The sequence below is a fragment of the Lutra lutra genome, chromosome 3, assembly GCF_902655055.1.
Source record: "Lutra lutra chromosome 3, mLutLut1.2, whole genome shotgun sequence".
NCBI classification, from domain to species: domain Eukaryota; kingdom Metazoa; phylum Chordata; class Mammalia; order Carnivora; family Mustelidae; genus Lutra; species Lutra lutra.
In genome coordinates this window covers 36,692,130-36,713,153 of record NC_062280.1, presented here as the reverse complement: position 1 = coordinate 36,713,153, position 21,024 = coordinate 36,692,130, and the positions used below count along the sequence as shown (strand labels likewise).

At 34.2% G+C, this 21,024-nt stretch overlaps 1 protein-coding gene across 10 annotated transcripts in view; it reads right to left on the bottom strand.

The window, feature by feature from the left end:
* AGFG1 (ArfGAP with FG repeats 1) overlaps nucleotides 1–21,024 on the bottom strand; it is an 81,386-nt gene that overhangs the window by 18,217 nt on the left and 42,145 nt on the right. For 4 of the 10 annotated variants that reach the window (XM_047721192.1, XM_047721191.1, XM_047721194.1 and 1 more), the window contains exons 3-9: nucleotides 18,059–18,174; nucleotides 14,341–14,503; nucleotides 12,763–12,916; nucleotides 4,377–4,496; nucleotides 3,651–3,722; nucleotides 2,093–2,302; nucleotides 844–1,024 (exon numbers count right to left, since the gene is read on the bottom strand). In XM_047721192.1, the coding sequence (XP_047577148.1) occupies nucleotides 844–1,024; nucleotides 2,093–2,302; nucleotides 3,651–3,722; nucleotides 4,377–4,496; nucleotides 12,763–12,916; nucleotides 14,341–14,503; nucleotides 18,059–18,174 (1,016 nt within the window). The remainder of the gene's footprint in view (nucleotides 1–843; nucleotides 1,025–2,092; nucleotides 2,303–3,650; nucleotides 3,723–4,376; nucleotides 4,497–12,762; nucleotides 12,917–14,340; nucleotides 14,504–18,058; nucleotides 18,175–21,024) is intronic. The other 6 variants (XM_047721196.1, XM_047721199.1, XM_047721197.1 and 3 more) reach the window with 3 other exon arrangements.

Genomic DNA, 21,024 nt, shown 5'->3' with positions numbered 1-21,024 from the left:
TGAAACAGGATATATATAAATACTCTAAACTTTACTTTCTGGATTCAGTTTTCCTGCTTTATAGAAAATTAATTACTGGAGAATCCAAGTAGTTAGTGTTACAATCTTCCCATTTCTCTCTAGAAAAGGTGCTGAAGGGAAACAAAAAGCTACTCAGGTAACAGAAGAAGAGACAATCTGTAGGATGGAAAACAAAGAGATGGATAAAGCACTGTGTGGTAAGTCACCTGTACTTCTGCATCTGTTTTCTTTTAGAAATGTAAGTTACAACTAGAAGAGTTTTTAAAGCTTTTTTGCTGTTAAAATGTGTTAAGACTTCCTGCTGCCAAAAATACCCTCACATCAGATATATTTGAACACAGTTAATGGTATGTCTATGTGTTAATACTAGTAGGATACTGATGAGATACAGAATTGGATCTTGGGTTCTCTTGCAAACATTTCTAAAAATATTTACTTACAACTAAAGCTACAACATGTTACTTTCAGTGTTTAGTCTTCATGACTAAAAACTGTACCTTAAAAGTATATAATTTTCTAAATGGATTCTCTGCTCAGTATAAATAAATCTATATATAACTCCTCACTCTGAAATGTGTACATACCCTCAACTATAACTTTTGTGCTCAAGAAAGAAAAGTAACAAAACCTTTGATTAAATAAAAAGATAAAATGACAATCACTCAAGGATATTTGAATTAGCAAATTAAACTCAGTTTCTGCAAACTATAAAAATATTCAAGAATTTAAAAAATATGTCACCAGTCATTATTTAACATTATTATTCAGAGTCGGAAAAAAAGATAACAACACGAAGCAGGAACACTGACTGAGACAAGGTACCTGCTAGCATTACTTGTGGAAGTATATGCATTACTGGAAGTGGCTGCAGAGCTGAAAACGCTGTCTAGTTCTGCCAGGGCTGCATATTTGTCTGAGGATGCACTTGACTGAGTGGGAACTGAAACCACAGAACCAACAGGAGCTTTACCTGTGGTCCCAAAGCCACTCCCCTGATCACCACCTATAAATGAACAAAAACAAATTACACTGAAATTTTAAGTTATGCTTACAATTTATCAACCACATTTGCCATGAAACACGTGTAAATTTAAAGCTGATTTAAAGCTAAGCAAATAAATGGATAGAACTCCATAGTTTTATCTAATAAACTACCTAGAAACCACTGGACAAGATTAATTGCTACACATACCACTGTGGTAGAGAAAAAATACTGTTTCTGTAACAAAAATGAACACTGTAACAATAACATGTCTAGCTTATGTATAAAGAACAAATTCTCAAAGTGCTACATTAACATCTCCAAAACAGGTGATTCTCATTCAAGTGAATATTCAAATTTATAAAATGCTAGACTCAATGTGAACAACTCATTAATAATATCATTTTCCCAGGGTTGTCCATGAAAAAATTAGAGACAGTAATAAAAGGAAACATTCCCAATAGCACTTACCATGCGCCAGGCACTGTCCTAAGCGAATGAGATACAACAACACATAAAAAGTTCAATGCTATTACTACCCTCATTCTGGAGATGAGAAAGCATGGTCAGAGATAGATCAGGATGCAGACTCTAGTCCAAAAGCAGACCTCTGCTGTGCTCTACCACACTATGCATTTTGAGAGGCAAAATACTGGCCATAAGATCAAAACCAGCTATACGTATATACTGTAAAAATAATGGGTTTAGTTGTTTTGTTTTTAAATACCAAAATATTAACAGCAAAAATAGTCCAAAATAAATATACTACAAAAACCACCACATAACCCTCCAGTCAGCATTACTAATAGGATTTGTTGGTCCTCCACGGCCTTCTAACAGTGAAGCATGCTAAGACAAAATTAAATTTTGTCATTTAATTTCTTTTAAAATTAGAAGCTTACAAATAGTTTCTAGGACTTCCAAAAGGCCTATTATTGGATTATGGTAAATACTCATGAACTTCTAGTACAGACAAAATTTCTTCACAACTATGAAAAGCACAGTGACCTTAAATTATAATAAATACAACCAAATGTAGAGGACTGTTTAATATACAAATTTGTATTTATTTTGTTTAAAGCTTAATACCTTGCCCAGCACTGAAGATATTGTCTAAATTAGCAAGTGCTGCATATTTGTCCGTAGTCTGTAGACCAGCTTTGTTCGTTGAAACTTTACTAACAGCTGATGCTGTTTGATGACTCTGGGAAGTACTGAAGGTTCCAAAATCAGCACTGGAGGATTTGGGGAAGTTATCAAAATGAGCAAAATTAGCATTTACTGATCCAGCACTTCCACCTGTAACAGAATAAACAAAACACTTAAAATTTCTAGACTTCTCCCCAAATCCTTTGATAGATTATGTGACTTCTTCCTTAATTAAGTGTTCTACAAGCAATCTTATTGGCAAATGACATTTAACTTTAATCATCTATGTATGACTTTTCATAATTTGGGAAACTACGTTTTCAAAGGCCATGGAAACATGTAGGGTAGCAAGTTACTGTGTATTAATTATCTACACTGAAGTGAAGACTATAATTCATAGAAGAGTAACTCCATGCTACTGGGTTTTAAACTCAGTTACTTTATAGACTATTCAGTTATCTATGTACTATCTCTTTTTACTAGTTCTCCCTGAACAGTCTCCATAAGCAAGATGCAAAGTATCTTATACTATAAGTTCTTATAGCTCCAATAGAGACATGGTTGAAACAAATCCCAGGGTACAGATTTAAAATGTTTAAGATGTACTATTTTGATCCACAATTTCTTAAAATGTGGTCTTTGAGCTTTAGGCTTATTTTACTTGAAGAGCTAATATTTAATTCCACATAATAATTTAATGTACATATAATAGCATGGTTGTCCTCAGTAAAATCATGCCCTATTATATAGTTCAAAGAATAAAAATTATAGTATACAATGCATAATCTAAATATCATACCAATTTTTTAATTTATAGATCACAATTCACCTAATGGTCATTACTGCATATAGCCTGCTAAGAATTTAAAGACTGTTCTGTCCTCTAGAGACTTCTCTAAAGTACTATGAAAAGATTAAAGCCAGACTATTTCATTCTATGCTTTTGATGCTACACTGTTGGTATTAGTTCTTTACACCTACATATTAGTTTCAGCAATCAAAATAGTATATACAGTTAAATATTAAATGATAGCAAAGCACAATTACAGATACTCTAAAAAACAGAAAGATACAGTTCTATTGAAAAAAGAGAACACGCTTTTCCATCAAGTAGTATTACAGACATTGTAAAATTTACACTGATAAAATATCTTTCAGGAATTAAACTCGAGTTGTTTTCAATCAAAACTAACTAATGTGTGTTGATATTTAACACTGTGATCTGTTACAAGTAGCTGGTGAACAAAGTACATAATACTAAGCTTTCAAAATTTGATGAAATTTACTTCAAATCATTAAAAACTCAATAAGTCAACTCTTTTTTTATATACTATTGTGTTCTCTAAGTCTGAGTTTAGTAATAGTGAAAAGAGAATAAAAGTGAGAATTTCAGAATGATTATCATTAAAAGATGAGTAACATTCTATAATTGAAAAAAATCCATGAAACATAAAACATACAAATTAGTAAAAGATGCCTACTTGACAACAGAACTTACTGTTGGAAGCCTGGAGAGGAAAAGCTGAAGTAAATTCACCAAAACTGCAGCTAGATGAAAGCATTCTAAATGCTGGACAGCCAGAAATTATGTAAATGATGGAATTTAAAGGGGAAAAAAAAGAAAAATGAAAGAAAAAGCTTTAAGACAATACACAGAGTTAAAAGTTGAAAGAAAAATAATCAGCCAAAAATCTAAAGGAGGGTTCAATGAGATTCTGAAAACAATACATTTTATGAGAGTACTCAACGTTTAAAGACCAATTCCTGCACAGAAAACTATTTCCAGTCTGATTAGAGTGATTGTTCAATGGTCTCCTTTTGACTACTAGTATTTATCTTCTCAAGCTTGCTGCCCTGAAAATTGCTTATATTTTTCTATCTATGGAAGCAAACCATTAGCTTCCTTTATTCAGAGCCTAAATCAATGTGGCCTGAGATTCTAACAAATTTTTATCTCTGTACTGCTCCTGTGCATAAAGAAATTTAAGGGAGATTCATATGCAGGAAAAGGAAAAGAGTAGACACTGAATTAGACAACACACCAGATAATTTAAAACAAAACGAAACAAACAAACAAAATGAAGATGGAAAAAAATAAAGATTTCAGGTTTCCCCAGAGCTTTGTAAGGATTATAGAATTTAAGTTCAGAATAATTCTTCAAACTATATCTAGAGTTTTGTGTTTTAAAGTAAACATTGAAGCATAATGCCACAGAAGCTCTACCTGTAGTTTGGGGCTGAAAAGGAGAGTGACTCGCTGTGGGGAAACCTCCAAAATTACTCGAACCACTAGACTGTCCAAATGCATCAAAGTTTGCAAAATCTGCATTTGCAGAATTCTGAGCTGTAAATGGTAAGGAACAATATATGTTAATGTATATGAAAATTATAAATGAAAAATATGACGAATGAAATTTTGTGAAGTTTCTGTCTCACAACTCACTTTAAAGAGAATTCATTTAGAAATCAAATCGTAAATCCTACTTTCAAGCAATTCATTAAAAGGTATCCCAAAATTTCCTCACTTTGTATTAACAATAAATGTGTACATACACAATACACTTTGAACAACCTCAAGAATAGTACAATAAAAGTGATTCTATTAAAGGAAACTCTAAAAGCATTAAATACATGAATTACAGCAATGTAAACACAGATGTAAGATTATAGATTACACTCTGGGAAATTCAGATTTAAAATGATAGTAAGTGACTCATCAGCTATGTGAATCTAAAATAATGATACAAAGAAGGTTAAATTCCTTTAATATTCTTCCGGGTTTTTCTCTAAGCTTACAACTATTTTACACCATGGCATATAAAAATAAAAAAACTGAATGTATAACAGGGACACGATTGCCAAACAAATCAAAGATATTCATATTCTGTTAAAAGCCTGCCATTCTTCACATATATTAAAATTTGAGAATTGATGAAAATAGTAAAATTTATGACATTAGTGTACCTCAGACTCAGTGAAAAAGACCCAACTGGTATCTTCCCACAGGTCATCAACAAAAAAAGAGCAAATTTTTAGGCTTCTCTAAACTTAAAATATGTAGCTAAGTAAAATAATACAAAAGGTTTTTTTTAAAGACTAAAATGGATGTTGAATAAGATTTTTTTAGAGAATATAATGAGAAGTGGCTGGTATGCAGGAAAGGGAATGTTAAGTGGGAAGAATGAAAAGCATGCCCAAAAGATAAAGGTTAAATGCCATCAACATAGTAAAAGTCAGCCACTTTAAATCCTTTGCAGGCAGTATCACTTCAAGGAAGTTCCTGTAGAAAAAATCTTGTAAATGAGTATGGCTATATCTAACAGTTAAACAACATGTGTTTTATAATAATGAAAAAAATCAAAAACTCAAATGGCCAATAATGCAGGATCACTTAACTATACTACAGAACACTGCAGAAATATAAGGCAGCCATTAAAAAAAAAAAAAAATCACATAGAATATGTAGTTCTATTAAAAAATGCTTATCACAAAGTAAGTAAGATAAATAGGTTAAATAAATTCCAAATATATTTTCATTTGCCAATTTTGTCAGCATGGTATCACATGCACGGAAAATCTGTATTTTCATTACCCAAAGTAGTGAATTTCCAGATTGGTTATCATTTTCTCCTTTGCTTGCCTGAGTTTACTAACCTTTTGCAATAAAATTGTATTCTAACTTACACAAACCCCCAAAAAGTTACTAAATAAGAAATTTTCTACTAACAAAGTAAAACATTATCCTAGGAAGATAATCAGGAAAACTTACAGCATTTTATGTAATTACTCTTTTGTGTCTATCTGAAAGGGTATGACTGCAGCAGGGGGAAATGCACCTAAAGTAGACCTCTTTTTACTGGACACCCGAGCCACTTCCCTTCCTATGTCCTCACATCTAGCACGTCTGACAGGTAGAAGTACTATGCTATATATACATATCACTACTCACACTCTGTTCTTGAAAAATCTTTTTTTTTTTTTTAATTTATTTATTTGAGAGACAGAGAGAGAGCATGAGAGGGGAGGTCAGAGGGAGAAGCAGACTCCCCATAGAGCTGGGAGCCCGATGTGGGACTCGATCCCAGGACTCCGGGATCATGACCTGAGCCGAAGGCAGTTGCTTAACCAACTGAGCCACCCAGGCGCCCGAAAAATCTTTTTTAAACACATTTGTCCTAGCTCTCAAACATTACACAGTGGTATCTAAATTAAAAGGCTGCTTATTACATAACAAAATAAATTTTGCATTTTCTGGATACTCTGAAGTCTTTTTGTTATTATTTCTACTTCACATGATAAAATTCAATTTCTTTAAAGGCTGATATTTTACTTTCCCAAAAATAAATACAATGAAAGATAAACTAATAAGTTATAAATAAAAGATCAATGTATTGAAAAATATTTTAGAAGAAATATGTACACAAGTTTAAATCATAAATATAAGTTTAAACCCAGTTACCACTTAGTATAACCAAATAAGCGTGTGAAAAGGCAATCTAAAATAATCAGAGAATTCCATCTTAACATAAAAACTGTACAGCCTTGGGGCACCTCAGTGGCTCAGTGGGTTAAGCCTCTCCCTTCAGCTCAGGTCATGATCTCAGAGTCCTGGGATCAAGCCCCAATTCAGGCTCTCTGCTCAGTGGGGAGCCTGCTTCCCTCTCTCTCTCTCTGCCTGCCTCTCTGCCTGCTTGTGATCTCTGTCAAATAAATAAATAAAATCTTAAAAAAAAACCTGTATAGCCTTGGACAAGTCCCTCAACTGCTTTTTTCCCTCAACCAGTTTTTTCACTAGCAAAACAATAGGATTCAGTAAATGGCCTGTACTTGCAAATCCAGCAGTATGACTACAAATTCAGCATATGATTCTATAATTTATAAGACAACAGGAATTAATTTTTAATAACTTTGGAATACTAGGCCCAGAAGAGGAAAGTTCTACTAAAAGACCAAAGAAGTCGAATATTTAACTTATAAATAATACAACTATCAACCAAAAGAATAAAAGAATATGGTACAGGAAGTTCTCAAATTTAGAGTAGGTTATATTTCAAAAGACAAGTTCTAAGTTTTTTGAACAACCTAGTTGTTCATTTGAGAGTAAATGAAATGGATCTATACCTTGGAGAAAAAGGAATTAGGTCCCTAAGCTGGTTCATCACTTATAACCTCTAATATATATGAGTATGTAGTCTACAATAATATATATTCTACAGTTAACTTATATTTAGACCATTATAGGGAAAATATACATTTAACACATTTGAAACTCATCAGGAAACAAATAGTTCAACATAATCCAATTTGTTAGTCAAGTCTACTTTATCACATTTATAAACACTGATGTTTTCCAAACAGAGCACCAAACACATTAATCAAATACCTATTCATTAAAGCAAAGCAGGACTTTGTAATGCTTCTTTCAGTTTCTATATGGAGACATTGAATATACTCAGTGTCTTCAACAACTGGTTATAGTAACTTTTAAAATTGTTAAGTAGCATAGAATGAAATTTTAAAAACCACAATTTTGGAAAATAAACACTAATAAATTCAATAATACAAAATTTACTATCTGGAACCTCAAGCAATCTCTATACAAAGAAATATAAATTGAACAGAATGTGACAAAACAGGAAATATGCTTTTTAAATATAATCTTATCTCAAAGACCACAAAGAAGTAATCTCAGTTTAAGAATTTAAGGCACTAAAGTTAATGAACCTGAACCTTGTTGAAAACTGTCTTTCATCTCGTGAAAGAGGGGTACTCAGGAGAAAGGAAGATAAACAGAGACCAGAGTAGAAACGGACTGCCTTCATCAAATTCAGCTGAATTTGTTTCACCTACACATTTAAATTTTTCAACCTCAACACTTAGAAAGAGAACATTTCACATTAAATAAGTAACTTTCTTGCTTCTCTTAAAAGAAATTCAGTGTATCTAGTAATCCTGAGCCTGTGAATCCATGTGGCAACAGGGGATTAGAACATCCCCCTTTGCACGTGGTTCCTTCATTGTATTACTCGTGTTAACTGGGTGGCAAGACAATGAAGTTTAACACCCCTAGTACAAGGTGTGACAAAAATCAATGACAGTTTATAGTTCATAAGTTTGTGGTATGTTTATTACCAAGCAAAATAACTATTAAATTCTGTAAGTTAATTACGTTTCTAACTGCACAAGTACTTCTGTAGAAGTTGACTTTTCCTGAACACAGCAATAACCACAACACTGATATACATCCTCACATACCATGTCAACCAGAATGTTCGGATGAAGATGTCTGGCTTTTAAGCCATTAAACTATCTGCAAACATAACAGGTTTCCCTATAAAATAATGCTAACTAGATTGGCATATTTAAATAATTATCATTTGCTGTTAAAAGTTCCATTTGTCATATCAATCTGTACAGGAGAAAATTTTCACCTTAAAAATTTTTAAAGAGGTGCCTGGGTAACTCAGTTGGTTGAGTGTCCAACTCAGCTTTTGGCTCAGGTCATGATCCCTTGGGAGAGTCTGCTTGAGGATGCTCACCCTCCTCTCCCTCCACCCGCTGCACACCTGCTCACTTGCACATCTCTCTCTCAAATAAATCTTAAAACTTTTTTTTTAAAAACACGAAAATTTCGGGGCGCCTGGGTGGCTCAGTGGGTTAAAGCCTCTGCCTTCGGCTCAGGTCATGATCCCAGGGTCCTTGGATCGAGCCCCGCATAGGCCTCTCTGCTTCGCAGGTAGCCTGCTTCCTCCTCACTCTCTGCCTGCTTCTCTGCCTACTTGTGATCTCTGTCAAATAAATAAATAAAATCTTAAAAAAGAAAAAAAAAAAAAAAGAAGAAAAGAAAATTTCAGGGTGACAACTCAGTTATCAATAATTTGACATTTGTGGACCATACATGGAAAAGTAAAGATTCAGGGTTCTTGTAAAGGCTAGGGGAAAGGACAGAATGGAAAAAGAGGAAATAAATTATTAATTTTCTTAGCTTCCTCTTGTAGTATGTGTATATATTTTATTCTCCTGGGATCAAATGGAGTTTAAAAAAAAAAAAGGTGATTTGAGAGTATATTTGTAAATAAGAACTCCAGGCTAAAAAACTATTCCTCTTAGGCAACCTGACCTAATTGACGTGGTTATTAAACTATATCCTCACAGACTCATCTTTCCTACTGTTTCTACCACATGTGGAAAAGAGACAAAATAGTTAAGATCTATCTTCTATCAGTCTGATAAAATTACACATTTCTTTTTTTTTTTTAAACATATTCTACAATTAAATAATAGCTATTATTTTCAAAGAGCATTTTAAAGGAGTTATTGATGCTATGAGTGGAATCATGGTACAAAGCAGCTTGTGGAGCTGCACTGGCCTGCATAACTATTTCTGGCTACCTATTTTTGGCTAACAAGGCTACCTGGAAGAATATAGCATTAATTCCCTGAATGGTGAATATTCACAAATTGCATTTAAAGACAAAAACACAAGGGAAACATGAAATAAACTGAAAATTTACAAAAGAAATTGGTAGTTACTTATCAGTCACACCAAATTGTATTTCAGTAAGTATAAAATTGAAATAAATGCAAACTATTCATGAATTACAGAAGGTTTCACTCTATATTCTTAGATTCTTTAACTCCTTTTGCCAGCATTCAAAAGCAACAGGTGGCAACAGAGAGCTGGGGGCTCACCTACCACAGCCCCAACATCTTAAGCTCCCTGATTTCTTACCCTTCTCAGTATAAACTTTGCTGAGAAAGATATCCTCTTCATCCTAGGATCCCTTTTTAAAGCAAACATACATAAATTACACCATAATTTCTTTCTGTAGCAGGCCCTTAGAAAATACTTTCATTAATACTTATTTTTCCTCATTAATATTTAAAACAAAAACTCTTTTAATGCTGGCTAAAAAGAAATGTGGGTGAAGAGCAGCTTTTCCATAATTTTTTGAACTACCTTAAACAGTACATTTTGGGTGTGTGTATGTGTGTGTGTGTGTGTGTGTGTGTATATATATATATATATATATATATATATATATATAAAACATATATATACATATGTATACATATATGTGTGTGTGTGTGTTACACTTCATACCATTATTATCCAACTATATAAGCCAGACCGTCAAATTAAAAAGAAGGGACGGCATCACAATCTCACAGGTAAATAAAAGAAGGTAAAATAAGTTCTAAAATACAAGTAGGAAATCAATTCTGTTAAGTGCTAGTTTCTGCTATGCTCACAAAATAGTGAAAAAGTTTTAGAAAGATAGTCTTGAATTTTTCTTGATTATTTAATTGAAGTTATGAAAATCAGTGACAAAGAAACAGTAAAAAACATGAGCTAAGGGCGCCTGGGTGGCTCAGTGGGTTAAGCCTCTGCCTTCGGCTCAGGTCATGATCTCAGGGTCCTGGGATCAAGTCCCGCATCTGGCTCTCTGCTCCGCAGGGAGCCTGCTTCCTCCTCTCTCTCTCTCTCTCTCTCTGCCTGCCTCTCTGCCTGCTTGTGATCTCTGTCAAATAAATGAATAAAATCTTAAAAAAAAAATGAGCTAATACACTAAACATACATGCAAAAATATAAAGCAAAGTTTCAAATAATCAAATAAAACGGCTACAAAATGACTAAATCAATTCTTAATTTTAGTGTTCCACATTCGTTTTGTTGCTTACTCAACCACTCACAAATGCAAACAGGTAAACTTTCTATGACACACACAAAGCTTACTGGCAATCAAAAGATTATTTCACGCATATCTCTGATATAAATACAATGTAGGCTTTGAGACCATTTACATCAGAACTTATTTTTTTAAAAAATGTAGAAGGAAGCATTAAGAAACAACTCTAAAGACTCATTCTGAATCCAAAGCCTATTTCTTTTCACTACAATATGCCATTCATTGTCCATTACAGTTATTTACTATTACAATTAGAAAGGCACAAATAACTACATCTATACTTTAATAATCAACTTTTAAATATTACCTAGGTAACTGCAATGTTTATATATTCATTTACAAAACAAAACTCCATAATTTCTAATTTCCATTGAAGTTCATTTAACTCTTTGTAACAAACATGTTAAGTCTGGGAATAAAAAAGAAGTTGTATCTTCTAGAGCCAACCTGAAGATACTGCTACTCTAAAAACAGGATAATATGAACATCAATAAAGACAATAATGACAACAGATTTGAGATGCAGCAAACGTTAAATCTATGAATCCATAATGATATGAAACAAAAAACAGATCATCATTAAAATATGGTGGGGCTTCAACCATTCTGATATATGACTGGTCAGAATTAATTATATATTAACTTTCCTATACAAATTATACCACTGGGTAACCAAAGATTTTTAAAGAAATATTTCAGCTTATAAATGAAATAATGATAAATTTAGAATATCAACATTTTGCATAATGGACCCAGGGACAGAGCATCAACAGCTCACCTTACAAAAACAGAAATAATCATTAGTATGTGCCTCTTAAACTGTAAATACCAAGTTTGCACCCCTCCAAAAATATAACCTGTAACGGATCATATATTTAGAACCAATTATCAATTTAGAGAGAATACAGAGAAAAGAACCTGTCAAGAGAACCCACAGTGGTGCAATCAACAAATTCAGAGTAAAATCAACTAAATAGTCTGCAGGACAAATAACCTGATTTCTTCAACAAATAACAGTGGAGAAAAATGAGATGGAGGAAGAACCCACAGGCTATGTGATGCATGTCACAACTACAGTGTGTAAACCTTATCTGAATAACCTCTGTGTGTTTGTGTGTGTGAGTGTGTGTGTGTCTCTGAACTGGAATGGAAAATCTGAACAGTGACTAATGAATAATAATAAGTATTATTATTACTAGTTAGGGAGTGGTAACACTACTGTGGTTATGTTTAACAAAGTTCTTCTGTTTTACAGATATATATAAAATATTCAGGGATCAACCAGTATGTCTAAAATTGCTTCAAAATAATGTAAGAAAAGGAAATGAATAGAATGACAAATGAAATCAGATTAGGCATAAGCAATGAGTACACAAGGGTTATAAATATCTGCTTTTGAATATTCGCAATTTTCGCAAAAAAATTATTATTAAATAAAAATATTAAAAGGGTAAAAAAATACATTAAAAAGTCTTTTCCCATTTTTCTCTGGAAAGAGGTCATGTCACTATCTGTCTGACATTAGGTATAATCTCTTCTGTGATTAAAAAAGCACCACGGCTGGGGCGCCTGGGTGGCTTAGTTGGTTAAGCCACTGCCTTCAGCTCAGATCATGATTCCAGAGTCCTGGGATGAAGTCCCACGTCCAGCTTCCCCTGCTCTGCAGGGAGCCTGCTTCTCCCTCTCCCTCTGCCTGCCACTCCCCCTGCTTGTGCATGCTTTCTCTCTCTCTGTCAAATAAATAAATAAAATCTTTGGGGGGAAAAAAAAGCACAATGGCTACATATTATACCTCAATAGCTATGAGGCCCACCCCCTCAATGTAACACATTTACTGATATTTAAGTTTTAAAAAGAATGGATGTTTCTTGGTGCTATATACATGTGTCTGGCAAAAAACTGTTGGAGAAAAAACACATACCTGCATGACTGTTGAAATGTGCAAAGTTAGCAAAATTGGCTGTAGCTGTTGACTGAGGTGCTGGAGCAGCAAAGATGTCCGAGCCAAGATCACTTAAAAGGTCAAACTGCTTCTTTTCCTGCTGCTGCACTTGAGAGCGACCTACAACTGGGGACTATAAACCACATATTAACTATAAAGAGCTTCTGGTCAGTTCAGGTACATTTTTATAACACTATTTCCAATTCACCACGTTTAAAACACAGTTTTAAAGATTACATAATCTTTTACTTGTAGTCTTGAATACTTTTGATATTTTCAACATCTATTCCCAAATTCTCTCTCAATTCTAAGTGCAAAGTCAAAGGCAAAGACATACTGTATTACAACAGTTGTTACACCTTCTAACACAAGACAGACTTACTGCTAAGAGCACAGTGATGAGACTTTCACAAAACATCTCCTTTATATGATGGGAAGAGTACAATTATTTTTTACTCCAACCTCTTGTGAAAACTGTAATTTTATCCAGATGCCCAAGTGTGCATTATTAAAAACAGCAGGCTTTAATTCAAATAGTACTACACCTCAGAACCACTCTTACATAGGACAGATGTTGTAAGCCAGACAGGAATGAATCTGTCATAGCTGAATCAATTCTAATAAAGTGCAGAAACACAAACTTTACCAAGTTATGAAAAGACTTCGGTCTGTTTAGTTTTTTAAAATAAAGTATATAGGGGCGCCTGGGTGGCTCAGTGGGTTAAAGCCTCTGCCTTCGGCTCAGGTCATGATCCCAGGGTCCTGGGATCGAGCCCCGCATCAGGTTCTCTACTCTGCAGGGAGCCTGCTTCCCTTCCTCTCTCTCTGCCTGCTTCTCTGCCTACTTGTGATCTCTGTCAAATAAATAAATAAAATCTTAAATAAAATAAAATAAAATAAAATAAGGCATATAAAGCAAAGCCATCTGTGTTTCAATGATAAACATACTTCACCATCAGGCAGGGAGAAAATTCTACTGCTTAAGAAATTGCTTCTTGTGGGCGCCTGGGTGGCTCAGTGGGTTAAGCCGCTGCCTTTGGCTCAGGTCATGATCTCAGGGTCCTGGGATTGAGTCCCTCGTCGGGCTCTCTGCTCAGCAGGGAGCCTGCTTCCCTTCCTCTCTCTCTGCCTGCCTCTCTACCTACTTGTGATCTCTGTCTGTCAAATAGATAAGTGAAATCTTTAAAAAAAAAAAAGAAAGAAATTCCTTCTTGTGAAAGTCCACTGCAGAGACTATTCTGCTCTAACAATGATGGTCACCATACACACATGTTTTACTAAATGTATGTTATATGACAGCTAGCTATTAACAACATTCCTGTATATCTTTACAAACCTGTGGAGCATTCAAAGAAACTCTAATTTGCAGTAGCAAAAGGGAATAAAAATATGCACTTTTCAACCACTTAACCAAGGTTCTTTTAACTTATTATAAACCTTTAGGACAGAATGCTATTGGCATATAAGTTTATGCTACTGTCTTAAAGAATTCTCAGATTCATGATACTCATTAATCTCCTTAAGTAGAAGCCTCTACAAAGACTTAAGACTACTCACCTGACTAGGTGTGCCCTTATTTAAGTGCAGTGCTGGTGCTGAATCTCCTAAAAGAGACTTCAGTGGTTTGACCTCAGGTGTGCTGCTTGTGCTACTGGCAGAGGACCCTGAAATAGATGCATGAACTGATGCCACCACTTTGGCTTGTTCTGGAGGGACATACCTAAAACATATGAAAAATTAAGTAGGTAGTTAACTTAAAAAATGTAGGGAATACTATGCTTAAAAATGATAGACTTAATTATCATTTTTTATGAGACTACTTCAACATTAACCTTATTTCAAAACCCTCTTAGAATTGCTAGCTCCAGACTGTATTTAATTGAAATACTCAGAAAGGGTAATAAAGACTAACTACAAATTTTGTTTCAATTATTTACTTATAATTTTTCTAAGAAAATAAATAAAATACTGTTTTTTTAAAAAAAAAGATAACCTACAGTTAATCTTCATGATGAACAGTTAAAACTCTTTAATTTTTAAAAACTAAACTATCAAAAGATCATAAATAACATTTCGGAAGAGAGCAGAAGAATGGGAAAACATTTATTATATTACAGTTAACAGTCTAAAATATAAAAGTCTATTACGTATCTAGGAGAATAACAACGTAATTTTTAAATAAGCAGAAACAATTCACAAATGGAGACAAAAGAAATGAAAAATACTTGTAAAACTCAAAAATGCAAATTAAAATATCATTCACATTTGCTCTAAGCATAAATTTTATGAATTTTGTTATTTCCTATTAAAATATATAGATAAGTATGCTCTGTGTCCCAGAAATACAACTTCCAGAAACGTTTCCTTGGGATTAATGGATAAGTAACACAGATACACGTGCATGCATGTTATCAGCTCTTTTTATAATTTCAAAAAACTGGCCACATATCAAACATTCATCAGGAGAAAAATACTTAAAGGGGTTATGTTAACATCTGTATAATAAAATGCTACATAGCTACTCTTGTTCTAACATGGAAAGATGTCCCTAAGACTTACATAGCTACTCTTGTTCTAACATGGAAAGATGTCCCTAAGACTTACATAGCTACTCTTGTTCTAACATGGAAAGATGTCCCTAAGACTTCCCTAAGACAGGTCTTTCAGGTTTGTTCTCAGTCATGTAAATACAAGATTTACAGGAGGAAGAGCATAAAGACAGGAAAAAGAGGCAGTAAGAACATAATGCCCAAACACTGCCAATGCTAATCTCCAGGGCTGGGATCATGTGAGAACTATAGTTCTACTTCTAGGTTCTGTCCCACCCTACCCTTCTCCCCACTCATACCCCCAATATTACTCGGGGGACACGGGAAAACACAGTGGTTAAGAGCATCTATATGTTCTAGAGACAGAGTTCTAATCCCAGCTCCACCACTCAACAGCTATAAAACCTAGGGCAAACTACTTCACCTTTTGTGCCTCCAATTTTCATCTATAAAATGGAGATATAGTTGCTAGGAGGTTTAACTGAGTTAACATTTGTAAATACTTAGAACAGTTTCTGGTACAGGTTTATTAGCTATATAATTGTTAGCTCTTACCAAATTATATGACAATGACAAACAATACAACTGCTTTCCCAATAAATGAGACAGATGTGATATGAAAATGGAAACAGGAAGTTATGCTTTTCCGTAATTTGGTGTATTCACTGATATCAATTTTTGAATACAGTCAAATCTCATCAAAGGATACAACCAGATAATACCTATTTGGTTCAAAACACTCACCTGACTAAAAGTAAAGCAACCAGGCTTGTGTAGCATAGGAAGTGAGTTTGAAAACTGGTCAATTTCAAAACCCCTTCAGATTTAAGACAATAACCTCAAGGTGTTAAGTACAGTGAGGATTTTTAGAGAGACTGCATTTGGCTAGTGCTTATGTCATGTTAAAAACCCACTGCACTGCTCTCTCATTACATTGTCCTAGGGATGCAGAAGTGTGAGTTTAAAATGCACAGGGCCTGGCCCATCTAGGGTATAGGTGCCCATCTTTCAACTGTGTATTTGTTTTATTCTTGTCATTACCACCCTGTTTCTCAGGACAGAAAAAGTAACATGAATTACAATTATTTGAGGTTAACCGTTATTTGGGTTACGGTCTGAATTAATAATTTTATTATCATCATCATAAAACACAAGAAGGGAATCAATGGTTTTAAATCTATTAACTCTTACTAATGCACACTTTTCTTTTGCTGCTTAAAGATAAACCATCTGAAATCCCATCTAAGTTCTATTCAAACTAACTTTCTGAGTTGGTAAAACTGTTGGGAAAAAATCAAAATTAGGCTATAGCTATGCAAGGAGAAAGGTCTAACTACAGGTTACAAGGTCTTGGAAATTAAGAGCTAAAATGATAGAAGGATAAATATACACTTCATTTTAAGAATCATTCATGCCACCATGTTTTTACTATTAGTCCACCCTCAAAGATTTTCTTCTTTCTTGATCTAAAATTTTACTAGTATAGGGGTGCCTGGGTGGCTCAGTTGGTTAAACATCTGCCTTTAGCTCAGGTCATGATCCCGGAGTCCCAAGATCAAGTTCAAGATCAGATTCCCTGCTTGGTGTGCAATCTGCTTCTCTCTCTGCTCCTCGCCCCATCTCATGCTCTCTCACTCCCTCTCTCAAGTAAATAAATAGAATCTTTAAAATTGTACTGGTATGTTTTTATCTCCATTCATACTGAACATATCTAGTGCTGCTGAATATAGCCCTGGCTATGGCTAATCTTGCCTTGCAAAAAGTAGTCTCCTCTAGAGAACAATAAGAATTCAAAGTTCACAGAGCACACAAATCAAAGCCACTTCTTTCTACTGTGCTCACTGAATAAAAGTAGAGATATGCCACACATGAACCATAGCAAGTACTCCCTTAGGATCCCCTGGGTTAAAATACAGCTCCTCAGGGAAACAAGAAACCATTTACTTCCTCCTTATCTATTCCCCCTAGTTGTGACTCTCTCATTAATCTTCTTTTAACTCCCCAAGAAAGAAATATATACCAATAATAAAGAGTCTTAGTAAACTGAATTGTGTTAATATAGCTAAATATGATGATTCCGGAGTAGGTGAATACTAGTTTTATAGACCTATTTCCTGCTCTTCTTTTTAAAGGGCTTTACCAGCCACACGTTCAACCTGTTCTAGTTTCTTTTTAAAAATTAACATCTGATGGATTTAGTGAGGGGAGCATAAAGGCTCCCTTCTTAACCAGGTAGTAAGATGATTTCTTGGGTGAGAAGTGAGGATATTTTGAGCAAAAACTTAACTGCAAAATGCAATTAAGTGGATGGATTACTACACAAGAGCTTTAGCATAGTGCTTAGTATATAAAAGATGCTAAATACTTGCTAAATGAACGACGAATGATGATTTTAAGAAAGAGGCTGTATAAAACTAGAATGTCTTGAGAAGCTACTAGGACTACAGAATGATTAGAAGGAAGGATCCCTAACTTTCCAAAAAATGGTAGGAGGCCTGGGGATAAGCAACAAGCCACTGTCTGGCAGAGGTGACTTAAGTAGAAGTCAAGGCTTTTAGAAACCAAATCCAATAAAATGCCAGAATATAATAAGGATCAATCTACCTGCACACCTATTTCCTCATTTCCTATCTACCTGAATTTCCTTCCTTTGTTTTCAGATTAATCTTACCCATAATTAATGTGAATTTGGGAGCCTTTGCTCTAAATACAAACTATTCACTCACCATCTTTTCTTTTCATACTTTTCTTGTAGGAACTCTTTCACTTTTTGTGGATCCCTGAAGTCTGGAATTGCTGAAGATCTATCATCAAATAATCCTAGCCAAATCTGTTTACAGACCTTTGGAAAGAATTAAAAAAACAAAAGTGTTAAATTCAACATCTTAATGAAATTTTAAGGGAAAATTAGGATTCTTTCAGAAAGCTAACCTACTTAATACCACTGCTTTCAATGAGAATATTTATCACAAAGAAAAATGAAGCAACGAATGAAGTAAATTTATTTTAATATATTTCAATATGCAATAAAATCTTAGCAACGGTATAAAAAATTAACACCTCACAGGGAAACAACTAATGAAATGGGATTTGAGGGGATCTGGGACTTTTTGGTCTTGAAACAGCCATAAACTGTAAGCCCTGAGCAAAGTTGTTACTTTTATAAACCTCTGTTCCTTCACCCCATAAAACAGAGGAATTAGATCAGCAGCAATTTCATGGATCTTTGACAGATTTAAAAATCAACCAAAAAAGGGGTGCCCAGCTGGTTTCAGTCAGTAGAGCATGTGACTCTTATTTTAAAAAAAGATTTATCTATTTATTTGAGAGAGAAAGAGAGCGCATGCATATGCTTGAACAGCGGCAGGGAGTGGGGGCGCAGAGGGAGAGGAAGAAAGAGTCTTAAGCAGATTCAGCATTGAGCATGGAGCCCGACATGAGGCTCAATCCCACGACCTGAGATCACAACCACAGCCAAAACCAAGAGTCAGACACTTAACCAACTATGCCACCCAGATGCCTCTAGATCATGTGACTCATGATCTCAGGGTCGTAAGTTCAAGCCCCATGTTGGATGCAGAGATTAATTTAAAAAAAAAAAGAAAATTAACCAAAAAAAAAAAAAAAAACCCAAATATAAAGTACTAGAATCATAAATAATTAAAGTACAATAACAATAACAAAAATACAAGGCAGATACAACTCTAGCTTTATAATTACCTCCTATGCTTTCTTACCCCTAATGGCTAAAAAGTAAGAATCTAAGATATATTTAACTTTTTAGAAAAACTACAGAAATGAAATGATGCAGAACTCATATACAACACAAAAAGAGAAGTATAAAGAATAAACTGATAAGGAGGACTTCAAAATTTACAACTATTGCTCTTTCATAAAACTTAAAAGAAAAAATGAAAAGGAAAGGCACCAACTGATAAAAAGTGTTGGCAAAATGTGTTAAGAACCTAAAAGAACATGAATCCAAAATACATTTAATAATTCTTAAAACTCAATTATAAAAAACTTGTAAGAGTGGGCAGAGAAGCTGAACAGACACTTCATAGAAGACACACATATCACTAATAAGCAGCCCCAAATCACTAGTCATACAGAAAATTAAAACACCAAGACTCCACAGACACCCATAGATACCACTAGATGGCTAAAAATAAAAAGATTAACCATATCATGTGTTGTTGGTAACAAAGTGGAACAACTGGAACTCTCAAAAATGTTAAAATGGTACAACCACTTTGGAAGACTGTTGACAGTTTCTTAAAAGTTAAATATATTCCTACCTATCAGATGACCCAGCCATCCCACTTCTAAGTATTTACCCAACAAATATAAAAAACACATGTCCACACTCAGATATGCATACAATGTTCAAAGCTGTTTTACAGTTCTACTCCAAAGCGGAAACAACCCAAAATGTTCATCAACAAGTAGAATAGATCAATTTTGGAATACCCAAGTAGGATACTATTTAGTAATTAAAAGGAGTAAATTATTGATACAGGCCAACTACATGAATCAACCTCAAGAAAATCATGCTGACTGAGAAGCCAGACCTCCCCCTCTAAAGTACAAACTGTATGATTCCATTCATTTCTATTTCAGAAAACATAAACTTATCAATAGTAACAGAAAGCAGATCAGCAGATACATTACAAATGGGCACAAAAAAACTCTTCAGGATAATGAAAATGTATGTTGTCTTGTCACTATAGTGATAGCTTCACATATATCAAAATTCATCAAAACTGTATAGTTTAAACACGCACAAGTTATTGTAATTAATTATTCTTCAGTAAAAGTATAAGGAACTAGTCCACAAGTTCCCAAAATTACATTATTTAAAAAAATAACCAATTATGACACTGTGAAGGGAACATAGTATCTAGCTTCAAAGAGCCCAACAAAGATTTGAGGAATTGGAATGAAAAGCAGTAGCACACCTCTCAATCTTATCCTGTTCACTGAAGTGAGTAAGGGAGAAAGAAAAGAAAAAGGACACACCCTTTTCCTCTATCTGTACCCCAAGCATGTTTCAAGACAAACTTTCTTGTGGTTCCCTCCTACTCCAGGCTTAATACAGATACTATACCATCATTAAGGCAGTCTAGCTGACACATGTTAAGTGCTAGGCTAAGACACAGTATCATTATAAAAATTTTTCAGTGGCAAAGCCCAAGAAGTGCAGACCCCCAGAAATGGTGATGCAACTTACTGCCAGAAATAGTATCAACCCTGTAGAGGGTCAGTTTCTCCAAAAACTATTTAACAACTTAAAAGGAACCACATGGGGACTCTCCTTAGTCAGAAACCTGGCTAATGATTCTCCAAAAATGTAATTTTGAAAGATGCTGTAGCTTTACAATTACATATATAAAGGGGGACTGGAAGTTTCTAATTCTTCTACCTTAAAAATTCCCAGATGAGAAAAAAAGAGACATGGCAATCATTTGTCCAAAGCCAAAGAATTATTAACTGTAATTGATACAATTAGTTCAGGACACTTTACAACATTTAGTCTTTACATTCCAAAAATCCCCATTAACTACTATATACAATTTTTTAAACTACAAACAAATAGTGAATAAATAACAAATACACAAATAAATAAAAAGAAGATGGGCTGAAGAAAGATCAAGTTACTGTCTTGGCACTTGTCATGGTAATATAAAGATGA